Source organism: Lynx canadensis, chromosome C1 (genome assembly GCF_007474595.2).
Source record: "Lynx canadensis isolate LIC74 chromosome C1, mLynCan4.pri.v2, whole genome shotgun sequence".
In the NCBI taxonomy this organism is placed as follows: Eukaryota; Metazoa; Chordata; class Mammalia; order Carnivora; family Felidae; genus Lynx; species Lynx canadensis.
In genome coordinates, this window is record NC_044310.1 from 214,442,856 (window position 1) to 214,462,516 (window position 19,661).

The 19,661-nt window shown below is 50.4% G+C and overlaps 1 protein-coding gene across 3 annotated transcripts in view; it reads left to right on the top strand.

Annotated features, from left to right (window-relative positions):
* The window catches only part of ATG16L1 (autophagy related 16 like 1), a 77,040-nt gene that overhangs the window by 51,757 nt on the left and 5,622 nt on the right, over window positions 1-19,661 (top strand). For all 3 annotated transcript variants that reach the window (XM_030323731.1, XM_030323733.1, XM_030323732.1), the window contains exons 3-12: window positions 153-213; window positions 2,574-2,618; window positions 4,515-4,708; window positions 6,609-6,668; window positions 8,740-8,816; window positions 9,257-9,392; window positions 10,420-10,504; window positions 12,857-12,929; window positions 15,079-15,216; window positions 18,044-18,121. In XM_030323731.1, coding sequence (XP_030179591.1) covers window positions 153-213; window positions 2,574-2,618; window positions 4,515-4,708; window positions 6,609-6,668; window positions 8,740-8,816; window positions 9,257-9,392; window positions 10,420-10,504; window positions 12,857-12,929; window positions 15,079-15,216; window positions 18,044-18,121 — 947 coding nt within the window. The remainder of the gene's footprint in view (window positions 1-152; window positions 214-2,573; window positions 2,619-4,514; window positions 4,709-6,608; window positions 6,669-8,739; window positions 8,817-9,256; window positions 9,393-10,419; window positions 10,505-12,856; window positions 12,930-15,078; window positions 15,217-18,043; window positions 18,122-19,661) is intronic.

The window sequence follows — 19,661 nt, forward strand, 5'->3', positions numbered from 1 at the left end:
TGTTTGTTTGGTTTTGGTTTTTTTGTTTTGTTGTTGTTTTGGTTTTTTTGTTTTCTTTTGTTTTTTTTCGGTTGTTGCTGATTTTTAACATGAACGCTTTAGTGCTTTAGTGTTCTTTGGCCACTTGGAATCCACATGTGTTCTTCCCACAGGTGACCATCTACCTGGGGAAGAGAGACTATATAGACCATGTTGACCAAATAGAGCCTGTGGGTAAGTTGAGTTTGGAGTAAGATTGTAATTAAAAAAAAAAAATTTTTTTTTTAACATTTATTCATTTTTGAAGACAGACAGAGACACATCGTGAGTAGGGGAGAGGCAGAGAGAGAGGAAGACACAGATTCCGAAGCAGGCTCCAGGCTCTGAGCTGTCAGCACAGAGCCCAACACGGGGCTTGAACCCACAAACCGCAAGATCATGACCTGAGCCGAAGTCGGAAGCTCAACTAACAGCCCCCCAGGCGCCCCAAGATTGTAATTTTAATGATGGTTTTCCTTTAAGTCATCAGACAACTGCTAGTTTTGTATTTCTTTCAAGTCAGTTCAAGTCAGCTTTGCTAATAATCTAATTGTAGGAATGCAAATTAAAACATGAGGTGCAATGCTGATTGGAAACAATTTCAGAGCGTGGGGGAGACAAAGGACTCATTTCTAGAATATATAAAGAAACTCAACAGTAAGAACAACAAAATCCAATTAGAAAATATGCACAAAGGGGTGCCTGGGTGGCTTAGTCAGTTAAGCATCCGACTCTTGATTTTGGCTCAGGTCCTAATCTCATGGTTCGTGATTTCGAGTCCAGAGTCGGGCTCTGAGCTGACAGGCAGAGCCTGCTTGGGGTTCTCTCTCTCCCTCTCTCTCTGCCTCTCCCCTGCTCGCTCACTCACTCACTCTCTCTGTCTCTCTCAAAAATAAATAATCTTAAAGACAATAGAGTAAAACTCTACATAAAACAAAGAAAACACACAAAAAACATGAAAAGCAGTTCATCAAAGAAGATGTATGTATGGCAAATAAGAACACGGAAAAATGTTCAGCATCATTAGCCACTAGGGAAATGCAAATTAAAGCACGGTGAGTTGAAATATCATTATACACCTGTCAGGATGGCTAAAATTAAAAATGGCGACCATACCAAATGGTGGTGAGGATACTGGGAACTGGATCACTCATACATCGCTGGCCGGGATGTAAAGTGGAACAGCTCCTCTGGAAAATAGTTTTGGGGTTTCTTTAAAAATTAAACATACACTTACCAGATGACCCAGCAATTGCATTCCGGGCACTCATCCCAGAGAAACAAAAACTCACGTCTACACAAAAACCTGTCCACGATTGTTTATAGCAGCTTTATGTGTGACAGCTCCAAGCTGGAAGGAACCAAAATGTCTCTCAATATGTGAAGAAGGTTAAGCAAGATACTGTACATCCATACCGTGAAATTCTACTCAGCAATGAGAAAGAATGAGCCGCTGATACACGCCACAGCTTATGGATCTCAAGGGCATTGTGCTGAGCGGGAAGAGCCAGTCTCAAAGGCTATATACCGTGTGATTTCACTTATATAACAGTCTAGAGATGGCCAAATTATAGAAATGATAAACTGATGAGTAGTTCCCCGGGGACAGAGGATGGTGGGGGAGGGGATGATCCAAGAGATTGCTCTATGGTGGGGGGAACCTCTTTGTATCGATTGCAGTGGTGGTTACACAAACCTCCACATGAGATAAAATGACTTTAGAACTATACACACACTGTACCCTGTACCCATGTCAGCTTCCTGGTTTCGATATTGCAGGACGGTTATCTAAGATGTAACCACTGGAAGAAACTGAACGAAGGATACACAGGGACTCTCTGTGCTATCTTTGCAACTTCCTGCGAATCTATAATTATTTCAAGTAAAATAGCTGTTTTTAAAAAGACTGTAAAAAAAAAACAAAAACCAACCCTGGCATTTTTAGGCACTTGAGGATGAGAATGTCCCTCAGCAGAACGTTTTCTGGAAGGTTATTTGGCAATATGTCATCAAAAGCCAAATCCAGTTCTACCATTGATAGATCAAAGATGTATGTAGTAAGGATGGTCCTCGCAATACTCATTATAATGGGGAAAACTGGAAACAACTTAAATGCCCTAACAAGAGGGGGTTAATTAAATAATTTATGGTGCATCCATTCAATGAAGCAATAGCAGTGTATAGTCATTAAAATGATTAGTACATTTGTGTGTGTGTGTGTGTGTGTAAGAATAGCTGTTTGCAATATATAGTTGCATGAGAAAAGCAGTTAACCGAATAGTATATAGAGTGGGATCTCAATTTTTCAGTAAAATCATCCATATAAGTGTATATACATCTGGAAAAAAAACCTGTGCCGATATCTTGACAATGGGTATCTCTGAATGGTGGAAATTTGGGTGACTTTGTTTGCTCTTTGCTTAACTGTCCTTTCTGATTTTCCTATAATGAACATGGATTACTGTGTAATTAAAGAACCACAGATAAATATATAAAGAAGGCCTCTGGTCTCTTTCATCTTCTCCGCCCTCATTATTCTTTTCCTTTCCGTGTAGATGGTGTTGTGTTGGTGGATCCTGCACTTGTGAAGGGAAAGAAAGGTGAGGCGGGCTTCTTGAACTCTGAGGACCTGGTCTGGTCTGGTCTTGGCTGGCTCTGGGGGCGGAGGGTCGGGGAGTCCGCTGGTGCTCTCTCACACCCATCGGTGCCAGGCCCTGTCGCCCACACTCCCTGGTATAATCTTCAGGACCCTGTCCTGTTCACGTCAGAGCTCATCGTCCTCATTTCCCACATGAAGGTAAAGACCCAAGGGAGTCACTTGTTCAGGGTGGCAGGACAGGTAAACGGTGGACGGAGCGTGGAGAGCAGGTCTGTGGGCTCCATCAGCTCTGTGGTCACCCTGTGCCTTGTGGCTCTCTGCTGGAGGCAAACTCAGGAGAGAAATTGATGGGAAATTGAGCCCTGCTGGAAGGCTCATTTTTTTAAATGCTGACTGTGGTGGTTCTGAACCACAGCATCACAGCATCCCTGAAGACGTCTGGCAGCTGTGGTGTGTGTGGCAAGTAATTTGGTGCTAATAACAGTTGTGTGAACTAAATTAGGGCAGACCCCAGTTCTCCTTATGATAACGTTACTGAGTCTGTTCCACTGTGAATACGCTTTTTAGAGTGGTTGCTACTGGCAACTACAAGGCGTCATTCCCACCCCTGGATGTGACCACGGAAGCACGTCAGAGGTGGGGCCATCAGCACCCAGGGGTCATGGCAGAAATGGGGTTGAAAACCACCCCTTCTGCTGTCTCTGACTTCCTCCTGGGTATCCTGCTTCCCTCTGGCACCAGGAGGATCCTGGTTTGAGCCCTGACAGCCCACACCCTTGGCCGGAGAAGGCCTCCCGCTCTGAGGGAAAGCACTGTCCAGTGAGGGAGGCGTAATGCCCGGGCATCTCTGGGCACCTTCTCTTACAAACACTGGATGAGGGATAGGCAAGTGATCATTGGCTCTTCTGAGCTTAGTGGGGAGGACACAGACAAAATCTACAACCGATGACTTCTAGGACTTGGTGGCACCCCTTCTGATATGCTTCCTGTTCAAGAATAATGAGCTTTGCACGCTTTTTTTTTTTAAACTTTTTTTTTTTTTTCAACGTTTATTTATTTTTGGGACAGAGAGAGACAGAGCATGAACGGGGGAGGGGCAGAGAGAGAGGGAGACACAGAATCGGAAACAGGCTCCAGGCTCTGAGCCACCAGCCCAGAGCCCGACGCGGGGCTCGAACTCACGGACCGCGAGATCGTGACCTGGCTGAAGTCGGACGCTTAACCGACTGCGCCACCCAGGCGCCCCTGCACGCTTTTATTTACCCCATTAAAGACTGTTGTAAATAGCCCTCCCTCAAAACATATAGTTTTTATATAATCCTTTTGGTTCACTGGAGGCACAGATTATATCTGTTTGATTAACCTGAATTTGCAGAAGTTTTGGCTTAGAGAATGCTTGATGGGTTTCTGAGCAATGTGAAAGAAGCGTTTCTGGGATCTGATTTCGTCTGTCCTCTTGGTCCGTAAGGCCCTGGCCAGCGCCTCTGGCAGGCCCCTGTCTGGCACAGGTCTGTTTTGCTCCCTAGTGCTGTTTCCCTCTGCTTATCACCTTCATTCTCAACTCCATGCAGACATCCTGTCCCCAGAAGCCCAGCGACCTCGCACCTCCTGAGGTCCCTGAGCAGGCGGGTCAAGAGGAGGGGGTGATAGGGTGGAGGACACAGGGGAGCCTGAAGGCTAAATAGGCGGTTCATGGAAGGTGCCTCTGTGTCCTCTGACATACGCTTTAGAGTAATTAACACAAGCTCCAGGGAAGGTGCCGGATCTGCAGAAACAGGTGGGTGCTGTGGTTCTAGATGCTAATGGGTGGATGTCGGTGGCTGCCCCACACCCACTCAGCCAGGCAGAGGCGCCACGCCAGTGGGACAAGCCCATCCTCCTCTTGTCTCCCTTCCAGTGTACGTCTCTCTGACCTGCGCCTTCCGGTACGGCCAGGAAGACATCGATGTGATTGGCCTGACCTTCCGCAGGGACCTGTACTTCTCCCAGGTCCAAGTGTTCCCTCCTGTGGGGGCCGTGGGGGCCCCCACAAAGCTTCAGGAGAGCCTGATGAAGAAGCTGGGGGAGAACACATACCCCTTCCTGCTCACGGTGGGTGACTCCTCTCCCTTCTCCCCTCTCCCCTGCCCCAGCTCCTTCACCTTACAGTGCGACCAGGAGCGAAGGAGGAGGGGACAGAGTAATGACTTCACATTTGTGGGCCTTCAAATTGCATCCTTGGAGGAAATTCTAGATTGCACGGGCTGTGATTGTCTTTTTTTAAGTCCTTGAAAATAGCCTCTCAGCCTTTGAAGGCACCATTTCAACCCACGGTTTAAATATTTCCCTTCATCTGACCAGCTAATTACACGGGCATGTTATTCCCTCACTTGCTGATCTATAAAAAGAAAGAAGTGCCCCTCATTTGGCCTGGACTCGTTCTAGATGTGAAAGGGCTCCCTGCAGGATGGGAGAGCTTACTGAAGTCGGAAGTCGTCTGTAGCCTTGACCGATGTTCAGTGGTCACGGCGGATGAGTGGCTCCACCTCTCCTGGGGCTTTGTCCCACCTGGTGAGACCTGGTGACCCACGGTGCCAGCCTGCGTGCCTCTGAACACTTGGGCGTGAACTCAGTACAGCCAAAGCAACTACTGCCGTCCCTATGAGCGTGTCTGTGTGTCTTACGATTATCTATTGCTCCAAAGTTACACGGCTCAGCCTCGAAAGGGAAGGGAAATTCTGACACATGCTGCAACACGAATGAACCTTGAAAACATCAGACTAAGTGAAAGAAGCCAGACACAAAAGGACAGACTGTATGATTCCACCGACAGGAAAGGCCTGGAGCAGTCAGATTAATAGAGACAGAACGTAGAATGGCAGGTGCCAGGGTATGGGGGGGAGGGGGGGCCGGGAGTGGCGGGGAAGGAATCAGTGTTGACCGGGTACAGGGTTTCAGTTTGGGACAAGAGGAATGTTCTGGAGATGGATGGTGGGGATTATTGCAGAACAAGGTTGGATGAACTTCATGCCAATAAACTATGCACTTAAAATGTTTAAGTTTTACATTATGCATTTTACCACAACCTTTTTTTTTTTTTTTAATCACTTAAAAAAAAAGTTTTGTGGTCGTGCATGTCCTTGTGATCTTGTACTGGGAGTTTGAAGTGACGTAACTTTTTTTTTTTTAATGTTTATTTATTTTTGAGAGAGAGACGGAAACAGAGACAGAGACAGAGAGACAGAGCACGAGCAGGGGAGGGGCAGAGAGAGAGAGAGAGACACTGAATCCAAAGCGGGCTCCAGGCTCCGAGCTGTCAGCACAGAGCCCGACGTGGGCTTGAACTTATGAACCGCAAGATCATGACCTGAGCCGAAGTCGGACACTCAACTGACTGAGCCACTCGGGCGTCCCTGAATTGCCATAACTATTTAGAGATAACAAGCCAGCATGTATCAAGAACCTTTAAAATGTGATTTTGACCTGATGGTTCCCTTTCTAGCAGCATAGCCTCTGGACTTAATTAGAGAAAATTGTGCTAAGGTAGATGAAGAAGGAGGTTTATTGCAGCATTGTTTATCATGGCAAAAAAAAAAAAAAAGCAAAGCACCATTTCATGAAGGGCCAGCCTGTGAAGGGGGCCGGCGAAATTAAATGTGGTGTTAACAAAGCCCCAGAAACAGTGGTGCAGAGCTCGCACATAGAAAAATGGTCATAACGCATTCTGAGTAGGGCTAGGGTGGCGATGTGAGCAAAGCAGAGGACAGGACATGTGCATCGTTGGCCTCATTTCTGTAGAGCACACATCTGCGTACGTGTTTGTGGGCAAGGGTGCCCATAGGACGCTTGCAAGTTTGTGTCTGTGATGTTATTCCGGGTGACCACGGTGTTTTTGTTTGTTTGTTTTTGTGGTTTTTGCTTGCTCGTCATCGTCTTCCAATTTTTGTACATTGAATGCATATTACACGTGGAAGAACCCCCTCTGAACAAAATGATTTGTTTCTTCCCACAGTTTCCTGACTACTTGCCCTGTTCAGTGATGCTGCAGCCTGCTCCACAAGATACGGGGAAGGTTAGTTCAAAAAGAAATGCCATGGATTAATTCATTCCTTCAAAAGACTTTATATATATATTTTTTTTTGAGAGGGGAGGGACAGAGAGAGAGCGGGGAAGAGACAGTCCCAAGCAGGCTACAGTGGTACCAGCACAGAGCCCAACGTGGGGCTCCATCCTATGAACGGTGAGATCGTGACCAGAGCCGAAATCGAGAGTCGGATGCTTCACCCACTGAGCCACCCAGCTGCCCCTCAAAAGACTTTTAAAAATAGCCATATATTGTGGAAAATTTCAAATAGATACAAAAGTAGAGAGACATTCTAATGAATCTGGCCACTGCACTGCGAGGGGCTGGATGGGTCAAGCATGAGCTCCAAAGGAAGAGAGAAGCAAAGGGGCTGAGTGTGTGTAAGGAGGAGTGGCCAGGGGGCTCTACGCGGTGGGCAGAGGCTCTAAGCCTTGAAGGAGGGTGGTGAGGACAGGGGGCGAGAGTGAAAGGTGCCAGGACCCAGGGATTACAGGCCCTGAAATCGGAGGTGTCACGAGCGAGAGGGCTAGACAGGAGTGAAGTGAAGACCAGAGTGGCGAGGCTGATCCCGGAGTACAGAGGGGCACGGTGACAGACGCCACAATCTGGGCAGGGATTTCCGATGTGGGGATCTTGCCCCACTGGTGGTTTGTGAAATCGGTGCAGTGAACCAGAAGGAGCATGTGAGAAAAATCGAATAGAATGAAATAGGATAAAATGGGGAATCTGCACAAAGCTCAGTGTTACTTCCCGAGCCATTTCACACACGCATGTCTGTTTACTGGGCCACATTATAAACTTTGCTTCTTACCGTGGGGGTGGCCTGAAACATTTGAAAGCCACTGGTCCAGGGAAACCCAGATGTGGGTGTCCAAGATGGAGGAAGACGAGGTCACTAAATCAGAGTGGGGGACCCTGTGCCAACCCAAGTGCTCCCTCTACTCCATCCCAGCAGCAGGGCTGTGGGCATGGGCTGGGCCCATGAGGCCCGGGAGGGGAGCGGCTGCACGGCCGAGGGCCTCGGGGCCCTAGAGCTGGGGAGACCCTGGAGCTGGAACGGCAAGAACACCAAGGAGTTTGTCAAATATAAAAAAGAGGGAGACAGAGAGGCTTGAAGCGTTCGGGCAGAAGGAACAGCATGTGTCCAGGGTGGACCAGAGTGAGGGCTTGGCTTGTATAGGCAGCGTCTTTAACGAAGTGGGTGCAGGGGGAGCGAGGAGGGACAGAGAGGGCTCAGTCATGCCACTAAGCAGTGCCGGCGTGATGGTGGGTAGTGGTGCCGGTACGTTCACGACCTAGATTTCAGACTCGCCACGATTCCACAGCTGCAGAGCCAATGAGGCTGTGGCTGGTATGCCACCATCAACGCAGCTGGCCTCGTGCCCTTTCTCCCTCCGGGCAGTGGGTGAGGGCGGTGCGGCCCCCATGCCCCCCACGAGTGATAATGTGCAGAGACGAGCAGGCTGGGGTGGGGCCCCGTGGGGCTGGTGGTGGAAGGTGTGGGGGACGCTTTTGCTTTACCCACGCAACATACCGTTAGGTAGTTCATTTCAATGTTAGCAGACTTTGCTCCAAATTCCATTTCCAGCTTCTCAGCACAAGTTGGAAGAGCCGCCAGCACCAGACCCCCCCCCCCCCCCCCCCCCGGTCCAGCCTGGCCATTGACCGTGCCCCTCCCTGCCCCCCTCCCCCACCCTGGGCCGGGCATTGGTGGCCGGCATGGGCCGTCGAGGGCCTTCTGTTGCTCCGTGAGCACCTGAGTCTGGCCCCACTGTAGGTAGTGTGACACACATGCAGGGTCACATCTAGAGGGACAACTAAATGGGGGGGTGGACACCATACATGATCACCTTGGGGGCTTGGGGACCACGGTGTGCTTCTCGTACTGATGTCATTATTTCCTTACACCGCAAATCTCTCCTCACTGGGGCAGCCCCAAAAAGGACATGGCAAATATAGAAAGAGAAGGTGCCACATAACATCCCGTGGGCAGTGTGACCCCAGCCCCCAGGAAGGGAGGTGCTGACTCAGGCCTTGTCTCTTCTGTTGCCCCCTGCAGTGCTGTGGGGTCGACTTTGAGGTCAAAGCATTCGCCAGAGACAGCATGGAGGACGAGGAGGACAAAGTGCCCAGGAAGTAAGAGTGTAGCTGTGGGAGGAGGGGCGGCGCTGGGGGGGCGGGGCAAGGAACTGGGGTAGAAAACCACCCCTCGCTTTGCCTCCGTGAACAGGAGCTCTCCCCACAGGGCTGCGTGGCCAGGCAGTCAGGAAAGACTGTCTACGCACGGGGCGGGTCAGTGGCTGATCATTTGAGGGGTGATGGAGAGGAGTTAGCAACCTCAGGGGTTCACATAAGCCTCTGAAAGACTCTAGATTCCCCCTCCCTCCCTCCCTCCGTTCCTTCCTTCCTTCCTTCCTTTCTTTTTAAGTTCATTTATTTTGAGAAAGAGAGCGCGCATAAGCGAGAGTGGGGGAGGGGCAGAGAGAGAGGGAGAGCTCTGTCAGCAGAGAGCCTGACGCGGGGCTTGAACTCACAACCTGTGAAATCATGACCCGAGCCCAAATCTTCATCCGCAGGAGCTCCGTGCGTTTACTGATCCGCAAAGTACAGCACGCGCCCCTGAAGATGGGCCCCCAGCCCCAAGCAGAGGCCGCCTGGCAGTTCTTCATGTCCGACAAGCCCTTGCACCTCGCGGTCTCCCTTGACAAAGAGGTGAGCAGGTGACAAAGAGGTGTGTCCCATGTGGGAGCAGGCCTGGGGGACAGGCCCCGGGCCCCCGTCTGCTGTGAGTGTGTGGCACGCGATCTTGTTTCTAGGCACAGTTAAAGCACCAGCATTTGTGAGCAGTTGGCATTTTTCATAATTTGGAATTCATGGAGGTGACCCTTAGAATAGCGTCCTGCTGGCCACATTCCCCTACACCGCCAGTCCCGACCAACTAGGGAAAGGGGTGGTGGTCTCCACATCCCCCTGCCCCAGACTCTTTTTCGCCCCCTCTGCCCCCACGGGCCTCATTTACCAGTGTAGCACCAGTGGGTGCAGCTTTGCAAATGGTTTACTTCCCCTGGGAAATTTAAGTTTCAACATCATGAGGAAGGGGTGACTGAATCACGTGAATGTCATCACTCAAGTATGTCACAGTGGAAAAGGGCGAAGAAGCACCGGCCAAGGCCGTCTCTGGTCCTCTGGTTGCCAAGAGCTGGGCACACACATGGGCAAAAGCTCAACGTACTGCGTGGTGTGTGTGTGTGTGTGTATGTGCGCGTGTGTGCACGTGCATTCCCGTGTGTGCGCATGTATGTCCGGGTGTGCCCACCTGGGCCTAGATCATGTGGGGAGCACTGCGGACGGGAGTTCGGCTACTGGGCTCCCAGTGATTCCCAGTCACTGCACTCATCCTGCCCCAAAATGGCCTTATAATTCCGCTCAGGACCCCCATGGCCACTTCTGCCGTGACCCTCAGACCCTCTGCACTGGGTGTTCCAGGCGGGAATACCCTCGCTCCCCTCCACGTTGGTCACCATAGTCTTCCTCAGTTTATGCCACACGCAAGGCAGGCTGTGTTCTGGACTGTCACCAAAGGAAACATGTTGCTGTCACTTTATCTTCCTTGAAAGTGTGGGAACTCAGTCACTTTTACACTAGTTAAAGGGTTGAGATAAACCTAGAAAAAGCCATGAGATTAAAGATACCACCACCCTGTGTTCCTTTTTTCTGACTTGTCTGCTGACTTTTACAGATCTATTTCCATGGGGAATCCATTACTGTGACCATTACTGTGACCAACAACACAGACAAGACAGTGAAGAAGATTAAAGCATTAGGTAGGACCCTCTTCTCAAAACGGGAGGGTAGTGTCTTCTAGAACTTCTCAGTCTGGTCCTATTTCCCAAGGGTCTCTCCTCTGGTTGGATAAAGACTTCCTGGGTCTTTGGAACTGCCTGTTTGTCTCTGTTGTCATGGACAGCAGGGACTTGCTGGAGGCGAGACCTTCAGCATCACCTCCTGAAACCTTGTGTCTGCTTTAGGGCTGTCTTTTGTCTTGAAACAACATCCCTGACAGGCCATCTTCCATTTTTCCATGCCATGCCTTCCTGGAGGAGCCCCTTGCCAGATCTCCGGGGAAGGCATGGAGTTTTCTCTCTCGGATCAGAAGGAATTTTTGTTGGTAGATACCGCACAGTGCAGTGGGCAAAGCACTAGACTGACAGCCAGAGGCCTGATTTGTGGTCTCAAGCTGTGTGAGTCCTCTCTGAATCCCAGCTGAGATCCACGGCCCTGATTCCCGGTCTACCTGCCTGGATTTCATGAGGCTGCAGGGACCGGTCACACTGGAGGTGCTTTGTGAACGGCAAAGCCCTACCGTCTCTGCTGCTATTGCAACACCACGAGGTGATGACCACGCCTGGCCTCATGCTACCAGCAGGGCGCCTCCTGCCTGCTGTTCTACACACCTCTTCAGCTCAGAGGGCATCAGAGTGCAGGGGATGGTCTGATGTCATGGTCTTACAGGGGCTACGTAAAAAAGACACAGCAGAATGGCCGGGGAGGGTGACCTGTAAGCTCACTGCTAACTCAAACCCCCAGTGACTAAGTTAGACGCAGAGTGTGGATTTTCAATGCTAAATGGGGCGAGTTCCAGGAAAATCAGGATGGTTGATCGCTCGTGTCATACATACACCACTTTCCTCTGTGTTTGTGTGTCCCTCATCAGTAAGGAGGTTCAGGAGTTTTGATGAATGCATACTAAGGAATTACAGAGTTTTCCCGATATGAATATGAATGCTCACAGCTTTGTTTTATGTTGGTTATTTCGTCTGCATTTAGTCTTTGTGGGACCTGGAGTTATTTAGCATCTTTTGTGTGTAGTATCCAACATATAGTGTTCCACAAAGCAGCAGGATTGAGAAAGTATCATTTGGTCCTTTATTTTTTGTTTTGTTTTTTTTAATTTATTTTTTATTTTTTAAGTTTATTTATTTATTTTGAGAGAGAAAGAGAGCATGGGTGAGTGGGGAGAGGGCACAGGTAGAGGGAGAGAGAGAGAATCCCAAGCAAGCTCTGCGCTAACAGTACAGAGCCCGACACGGACCTCGAACTCATGAACAGTGAGATCATGACCTGAGCCGAAATCGAGTTGGATGCTTAACAGACTGAGCCACTCAGGCAGCCCCATATCACTTGATACTTTGATTTTAAATTGTTTCTCAAAGTTTTATGGATTCTAATATCGAAGCCATTAATTTTTGAAAGAAGGTTGAATTTTCTGAAGCAAGATGTTAGTAGCTTTAAAAAATTTTTTCCATGTGTTTTTTTTTTTAATTTTTTTATTTTGAGAGAGAGAGCAGGACAGTGGCAGAGAGAGAGAGAGGGAGAGACAGAATCCCAAGCAGGCTCTCCACTGTCAGCGAAGAGCCCAATGCAGGGCTCAGTCTCACAAACTGTGAGATCATGACCTGAGCCCAAATCAAGAGCGGATGCTTAACCAACTGAACCACCCCGGGGGCCCCTTTAGTAGCTTTTTATATGCTGGGCACTGTGCTGAGTGCTTCACGCAAATTGTTTCTTTTAATCCTCAAATTTGGTTTTAACAGAGATTAAAAATTATCTTTTTGATCATCACAACAACCATGTAAGTTAGATACAATTATCTCCCCCATTTTGCTGATGGGGAAATTGAGGCTCAGACGAGCTAAGTAACTCACCCTGCGGCTCATGGCTAAGCTGGGATTTGAGCCCAAGTAGTCTGGCTCCAAGCCTACCTTCCTGTCAGTCTTATGCTGCCGGCAGGTGGTTTCTAGCTTGAACAACTAGAAGGAGGTGCTCATTAAATAAGATAGTGTTGGGAAAAGGTGGGTCTGGAGACAGAGCAATTGGTGAGTTCCAGAACACTTGGAAGGATACCCAGGGGTATGCTGTGGGCTCTGCAGAGAGGGGTCTCCCAAGAGGTGCCATTTGAGGGAGGCTGGCCCATGGCTGGGAGCTGCCACAGAGCAGGTGATTGGTGAACAGAAGTGTCCTGAGCACAGAACCCAGAAACCTCAGCCTTAAAGCCAAGCTTGAGAAGTACAGTCCAAGAGCCACTGGAGAGGGAGACGAACCGTGTCCCCTGCAGGCTCTGTGCACATGTGCGGAGGACCCCACGTCGAATCACCACCCCTGTCCCTCCTTTGCAGTGGAACAAGTGGCCAACGTGGTTCTCTACTCGAGTGATTATTACACCAAGCCGGTTGCCGAGGAGGAAACACAGTGAGTCGCTTGTTGGGTTTCTACTTCCTGGACAGCTCAGGCTTCTTTGTCAAGTTCCCCTTTCATTCATGCTGAAGAGGGAAGTAGGATGCTTCGCTTCCTTCCTTTTTTCTCACTTCAAGGGCTGCAAAGAAAGTTAGCATCTCAGTTCCATTCTCACTCACAAGAGTTCTGCGAGATCTCGCTCACAAGGGATGATGGAAAGGAGAGGAATAAAGATCCAAATGTCCAAGTGGGAAGAGGTGGGACTTTCTGTTGATCCTTGGAATACGTTGGTAGGAATTTGATCCTATTTCTGCCCCCAGAGCAGATAAGCAAATGATCTCTCAGCTCAAGCGAAGGTTCTCTGTGTTTTGATCTTCAACTCAATTTGAAAATGTGGTACCAGTGACAGCCGGTTCCAATGATAGATCAGTTCTGAGCCCGGCATCGTGAATCATTTCTCTCCCTTCATTAGAATCAGAAACAGATGAGAGTCCTGTGATGGCGTCTTCGCGCTGGAGCGAGAGACCTGCCCGGTTTTGCTCCCCGCTTTTCATTCCCACACAGGCCACTGGGGTGACGCCTCCCCCAGAGCGTGTCGCTTGGGCAGGCCTGTTCCTCTTTGTCTTGCTGGTGTGTCTAAGCACCGTTGTATGCAAAAAATATTACCAGAGTTACAGGAAGGGGACTGGTGAGGAAAGACAGACTGATTCAGCAAGAGAACATGACGTCAAGTTTAAAAGACAACTTTGGAATAAACTATTACTCAAAGCAGATCTGGCCTCAGGTTTAAATATAGATCCAGAGGGGAGGGAGGAGGAAAGAGCTGTAAGTCACCAGCTGCTCCCTTGGTGCTGGGCTGGCGGGGCCTGTTCTCCCTTGCAGGTGCGTCCTCGTACATCCTCGCGTCCCGGAGTCTCCCGGGCTCACCTTTGGCACATGCTCAATGATGAGAGGAGAAAATGGCCCCTGGCCGAGTTTTTCTCTCAGAGAGCCCATTATCTGGTCTTCTTCTCAGCAATTCGGTGCATTTTGGAGCAAATGATTCCCAGGAAACTGGCCATCATTCTAGGCCCCCCCCCCCCCCACCAAGGGTGGGAGGCAGGGAGACTGAAAAACCTGGGCTGGATGGTGCCCACGGGTCTCTGACTAGAAGCCACTCAGAAGGCTGTAGAGCCTGAGTCACTGTCCCTGAACCCTGGGGCACCCAGGACCCTGGGGGCCGACTCCTGGGTTGTGTTTTCGGGGCCCCCCTCTGCCTTCTCCTGGCTGGGTACAAGGATGGAGGGTGTGCCAGGAGCACTGACACAGGCTGCGGGCTGGCCGGGCCCTGCGGCCGCGTGACCGCTCTTGGGCATAGGCCTGGTGTGCGCTGTGCGGGTGAATGGCAGAGCCAGTCCTGCAGCCTCAGTCCCACATTCTCCCTGCATGAGCCAGGGATGCTCCAGACCCCTTGCCGCTGTGTCCCCAGCTCCATCCCCGACCTGCAGACCCACGGTTTGTCATGGGCTCCCTGTGTCTGTCAGATGCTGAGAAACTCACCACCCGGCCAGTGACAGGGAAGCTCTGGGAGAGACAGAGCACGTGTGCCTCGAATCCAAACCAGTCCAGTCTGCGGGGCTCACAGAGGGCGGCACCGCGCCCTCCTCAGCGATCCATTCCCCTGGACACGTGCCACACCTCCTGGTGTGGTCCCTGACCCTTGTGCTAGTCAGTCTCATTTAACCCCACAAAATACTCCAGAAATTCAGCGACTCAGAACAGGATGAGGAAGGAATGTCCTAATGTTGCTGGCGGCCTTTTTTTTTTTAATGTTTATTTATTTTTGAGAGAGAGAGAGACAGAGCACAAGCAGGGAAGTGGCAGTGAGAGGGAGACACAGAATGCGAAGCAGGCTCCAGGCTCTGAGCTGTCAGCACGGAGCCCGACGTGGGCTCGAACTCAGGGACCGCGAGATCACGACCTGAGCCGAAGTCGGACGCTTAGCCGACTGAGCCACCCAGGCGCCCCAACTGCTAGCCCATTTTGAGCTGCCATAATGCTTGTCGTAAAGCAAGTGCTCAGATACCTGAACCGTCTTCCCTGTGGGTTGCAGGGAACTTGGATCCGATGGTTGCTTCATGACCAGAAGAACAGTTGGCCAAATATCCTGTCTTTCTTCCTGCAGAGAGAAAGTGCTACCAAACAGCACTCTGACCACGAGACTGACACTGTTGCCCTTGCTGGCCAGCAACCGTGAGAGAAGGGGGATCGCCCTGGATGGGAAGATCAAGCACGAGGACACGAACCTGGCATCCAGCACCATGTGAGTCCTTGTGGCGCAGGGGTGGTGCCCGTCTGCCTCCCTCCTCATCTCACCCCCTGGTCTCACGGGCCCACGTGTGGCATGATGGCTGTCCAGCTCCGCTGCGTCCAGTCTGGGCCACCCTGGGCAGATTACGCAAGCTGAGAACCTCAGTTTTCCTGTCTGTGCGGTGGGGGGTGCTGCCTTTCCTCCTGGAGAGGTTTAGGATGATTATGGGAGACAATCCATGGACAGTGTGGTGCTTGGGACGCAGTGAGCGTTCCAGAAATGTCAGCCGTTCCCTTCTAAAAGTATCACTCGCTAGTGTGGCGCCCTTCACATATAACAAACGTCGTAATGCAGTTGGCCGCACGAATGACGGAAATGTCATTTATTCATTTCTACCAGGAAAGGTAAAGAACGGGAAGTGCTGGTAGCTACAGATGTCAATTAAATTTAAATGAAGTTCACTGATCTGCTGACCCCAACTCAAAGAACCGCTGGCTGCATTCAGCCAGCGGATCTAGCAAAACCGAGAGTGAAGCTTCAAGGTCAACTCTCCACTGCCACTTCTGGCCATCTTTGGAGGCTTCCACTCCCGGAGCATGTCTGTTGGGGAGCCCTGAGTGTTTGGGCGGAGCCGCGGCCGAGGCTCAAGGCCCACTGGCTGCCGTCCCCCGTGTGGCGCGCTGGGGCTCCCTCCATGGCCCCAGCAGGCCGCCTCCAAGGCGATGCCGTCGGGCAGAGGATCGCCTGTTTGACCTCCATGACCCCATAGCTCAGTAGCACACGTTCTCTGAGACAACAGTGGGGTCAGCAGACATTTGGCAGAAAGCAGCATCACAGGAGTCAGAGGATTTTCTGAGGGTACTTTGCCGAGTTGGTATGTTGGATTCTCAGGCGCTTCGGTGAAGGTCTAGGAGACTGATGCTAGGTCAACTTATTCCAGGGTGTGTGATCACCACACCGGCAATGGCATGCCGCCTTTGTGAAAATGTTTTAGGGTTCACGGGCTATTTCACAAACATGTAAGTCGTCCACACTTTTGTGTGGAGGGTGAGTTTATACTCATTTTTTGAATAAGGAAATTGAAGTTCAGCCAGAAGGGAGCAGCTTGACTAAGGTCACCTGGTCAGTTGATGACACAGCAAAGTCCACCCCTAAACCTGAGTCCTTTACTTACCCCCACCTTCAGGGCTGTCTTCCAGGGCTCTGGAAAGCGACAACCACAGCAGAACCCAGATTAACCAATCTGTGTGTGTGTGTGTGTGTGTGTGTGTGTGTGTGTGTGTGTGTGAGACAGATAGACCGACAGACAGACAGACAGAGACAGGGAGAGACAGACACAGAGATAGAGATAGAGAGACCAGGGGGGAGCAGACAGCCTAATGCATTCAAGGAAAATGGCAGAGGAGAGAGTCTGCAGGATATTCTCAGGCATGAGACGAAGCACATTCTCTTCCCCAGCTATTTGACCCCATTCAGTACAAGTCAGAGAGTCAGTCCTGGCAACAGGGTAGGGTCTCAGGCTTGTATCCCTTTTTGCCCCCTTTGGTGGCAACCTCTCTCTATTGAGTGACCACATCCACGGTTCCAGACAAAGGCATTTGCCCTCCGCAAGGAGCTCCAGGCACTAATGAATGAGCCGATGGAGTCTTCAGGGGGCATCACGGCTCTGGGAGCGACGTCCAAGGTGCATCCCATCCCGTGAGATGGATCCCTGGGCTGGGGTCTTTGGCCCAGAACATGCCCTGCACTCTCTCAGACCCTTCTCACACCTGTCAGCACAACCATTCCCCCTGCGTTCTGCCTCAAGCCTTCAGCTTTCTTGGCCACGTTATCTATTGTCATTCACACTGTTCCAGTTAGCATGTCATGATGTTTTTCAGACCATAACTCCTGTGACTGGGCATCCGGGAATACTTAACGTCCCCACATCAGACCAATGAGACGATAATCTGTGTTGCCGATGCCCAGCACGGTGCCTATCAGACAGCAGGAGCTCGGCACCTGATGGTAGAACCTGAAATGGAGTTTCCGTTGGGGAAAGTTAGACGGCACTGTCTCCGGGGCACACATGATGGCCCCACGCACCGCGTTCACTCGATGTTGCTTCAACACGGTGCTGGGTGCTGGGGACACAGGGCCAGAGCACAAAGGAGAGAGACCCAAGCTGCTTGGTGGGTGTCCACGAAGACTTCACAAAGGAGGCTCAACTTCAACTTGAGATCTTAGAGAGCAGAGGAGGAAGGCATTATGTTTGGCAAGGTGGGCACATGGGAGACGCTGGGGCATAGCAGGGCCTGAGGTGGCAAAAGCAGGCAAGGCCAGCCCCCAGACTGCCTCCCAGGCCATGCTAGACTTGACCCTGGGAGAGCTCTCTGGCTGCAGGGTGGCTGAGAGCTCAGGGAAGGAGCCTGGCCTGTGGGAGGTAAGTTACTGAGATAATATAGGCAGGAGAGGTCAATGAGGGACTCGTTGGTTGGCCCAGGGAGGGACTCAGTAGATGGCAGGTGGGGCAGAGGGAGGAGCCGAGGAGAACAGGGGTTTCTGGCTGATAAGCCGGTGGATGAGCATCAGTGGAGACGGAGCAGGGAGGACCAGGAAGCACACTGTGGCCTCTGAACGTCCAGGGGGAAAATGCCAGGCTACAATGCAGGAAAGGAATCCCCTTCCCTGAGTAAGGAAAGTTCTAGGACTTTGACAGCTTGATTGAGTTCACTGGTTCCTTGAGAAGATGCCCCCCTTGTAATAGGCTTGTATGGAGGTGAGGGCTTTGTTCATCCATCCGGCTCTTGCTTTCTGCTGCTGCACTACATCCTTCCCCTTTTCCCTTCTGTTTGAGCAGACTGAAGGAGGGCATAGACCGGACTGTCCTGGGCATCCTGGTGTCTTACCACATCAAGGTGAAGCTCACGGTGTCAGGGTGAGTGTTCAAGATGCAACGCTGTCTGCTGTCGTGGCCTTTCCCAGTCTGAACTGACCCTTCCTTGAATGATTGATTAGGGGCCAGAAAGTAAGAAAGGTTTGCAGATTCAATCGCTGACCAAGTAGAGGTTTGGAGAGATCCTACCCGTCTGGCTGTCAATTCTGTCTGATATGACAGCACGTGGAAAAAAAGTAGAAAAGCGAACTACGAAGGATGTGCCCTGTTAGTACTGCTTGGCAAAAGTGAGCGTGGTATGCTCACGCGGTGGAAGTCGATATGCAAAAAAGGGAAATAAGTTTCGCACTATATTGCCCTGCAGGAGGGAATGGCCACTGCAGACACACTCCGGGCAGATCTTCATGCCTGCATCTCAGGAGGCAACCATCCATAATGGGAACACCTTTCCTTCCTCCCCAGCATGTAATCACAGGATTTGGGAGTCTCCTTCTCATAACGAGAGCACAGATACCTCAGATTTCTAGGGAACTGATTTTCCTTTTTTTTTTTTTAATTTAAATTTTTTTTTTTTTTTTTTTAATTAATTTACTTTGAGGGGGCGCCTGGGTGGTTCAGTCAGTTTAGCATCTGACTTCAGCTCAGGTCATGATCTCACAGTTCATGAGTTCGAGCCCCGCATCGGGCTCTGTGCTGACAGCTCAGAGCCTGGAGCCTGCTTCAGATTCTGTGTCTCCCTCTCTCTCTGTCTTTCCCCCTGCTCGCACTCTTTCTCTCTCTCTCTCTCTCTCTCTCTCTCTCAAAAATAATAAATACACGTTAAACATTTTTTATTTACTTTGAGAGAGAGAGAGTGAACAAGCTAGGGAGGGGCAGAGAGAGACAGAGAGAGAGAATCCCAAGCAGGCTTCACACTGCCAGTGTGGAGCCTATTCAGGACTCGAACTCACGAACCGTGAGATCATGACCTGAGCTGAAATCTAGAGTCGGACGCTCCACCTACTGAGCCACCCAGGCAGCACCCTCCCCCCTCCCTTTTTTTAATGAGATGAACTTCTATTTAAAAAATCTCATCAAAAGGAAAAACTTTGAATTCTCCATTTCCTTTCAAAATCTATTGCCAAAGGCTCTGGCCTTTCACCTGGCCATCACCTTTCGCTTGCCATCAAAGGCAAGTCCGGGCATATTTTCCATAAATCTAAGTCGATAAAGAGCTGCCCAAACGTTGCTTCGGACAACAAAATAGAGCATGGGTTGATTTCACAAATTTTGTTACTACGGTGTCCATATGTGTAGTGTTTTTCAAAGTGTGTAGCATTTTCTTTGATTTTCTCTGAGAGGATCTAAAGCATTCAGCAGAGTTTCTTTTAGCAGTCAAGATAAGTAAATAACAGGTATTTCGCAATGACCTTTGTGGTTTATTCTTGAACATCAGGGCTTGGACCCAAGTGATTCCTCTTTTTCGCTAATCCGCCTGAGAAAGAGATGAAAACACAAGTAGAGAGGATTAGTTGAGTTGCCTGTTACGGGGATGCACGATCCCTAACCTACGGGAAGGTTGTGAGTGAGGAACGTGCCTGGG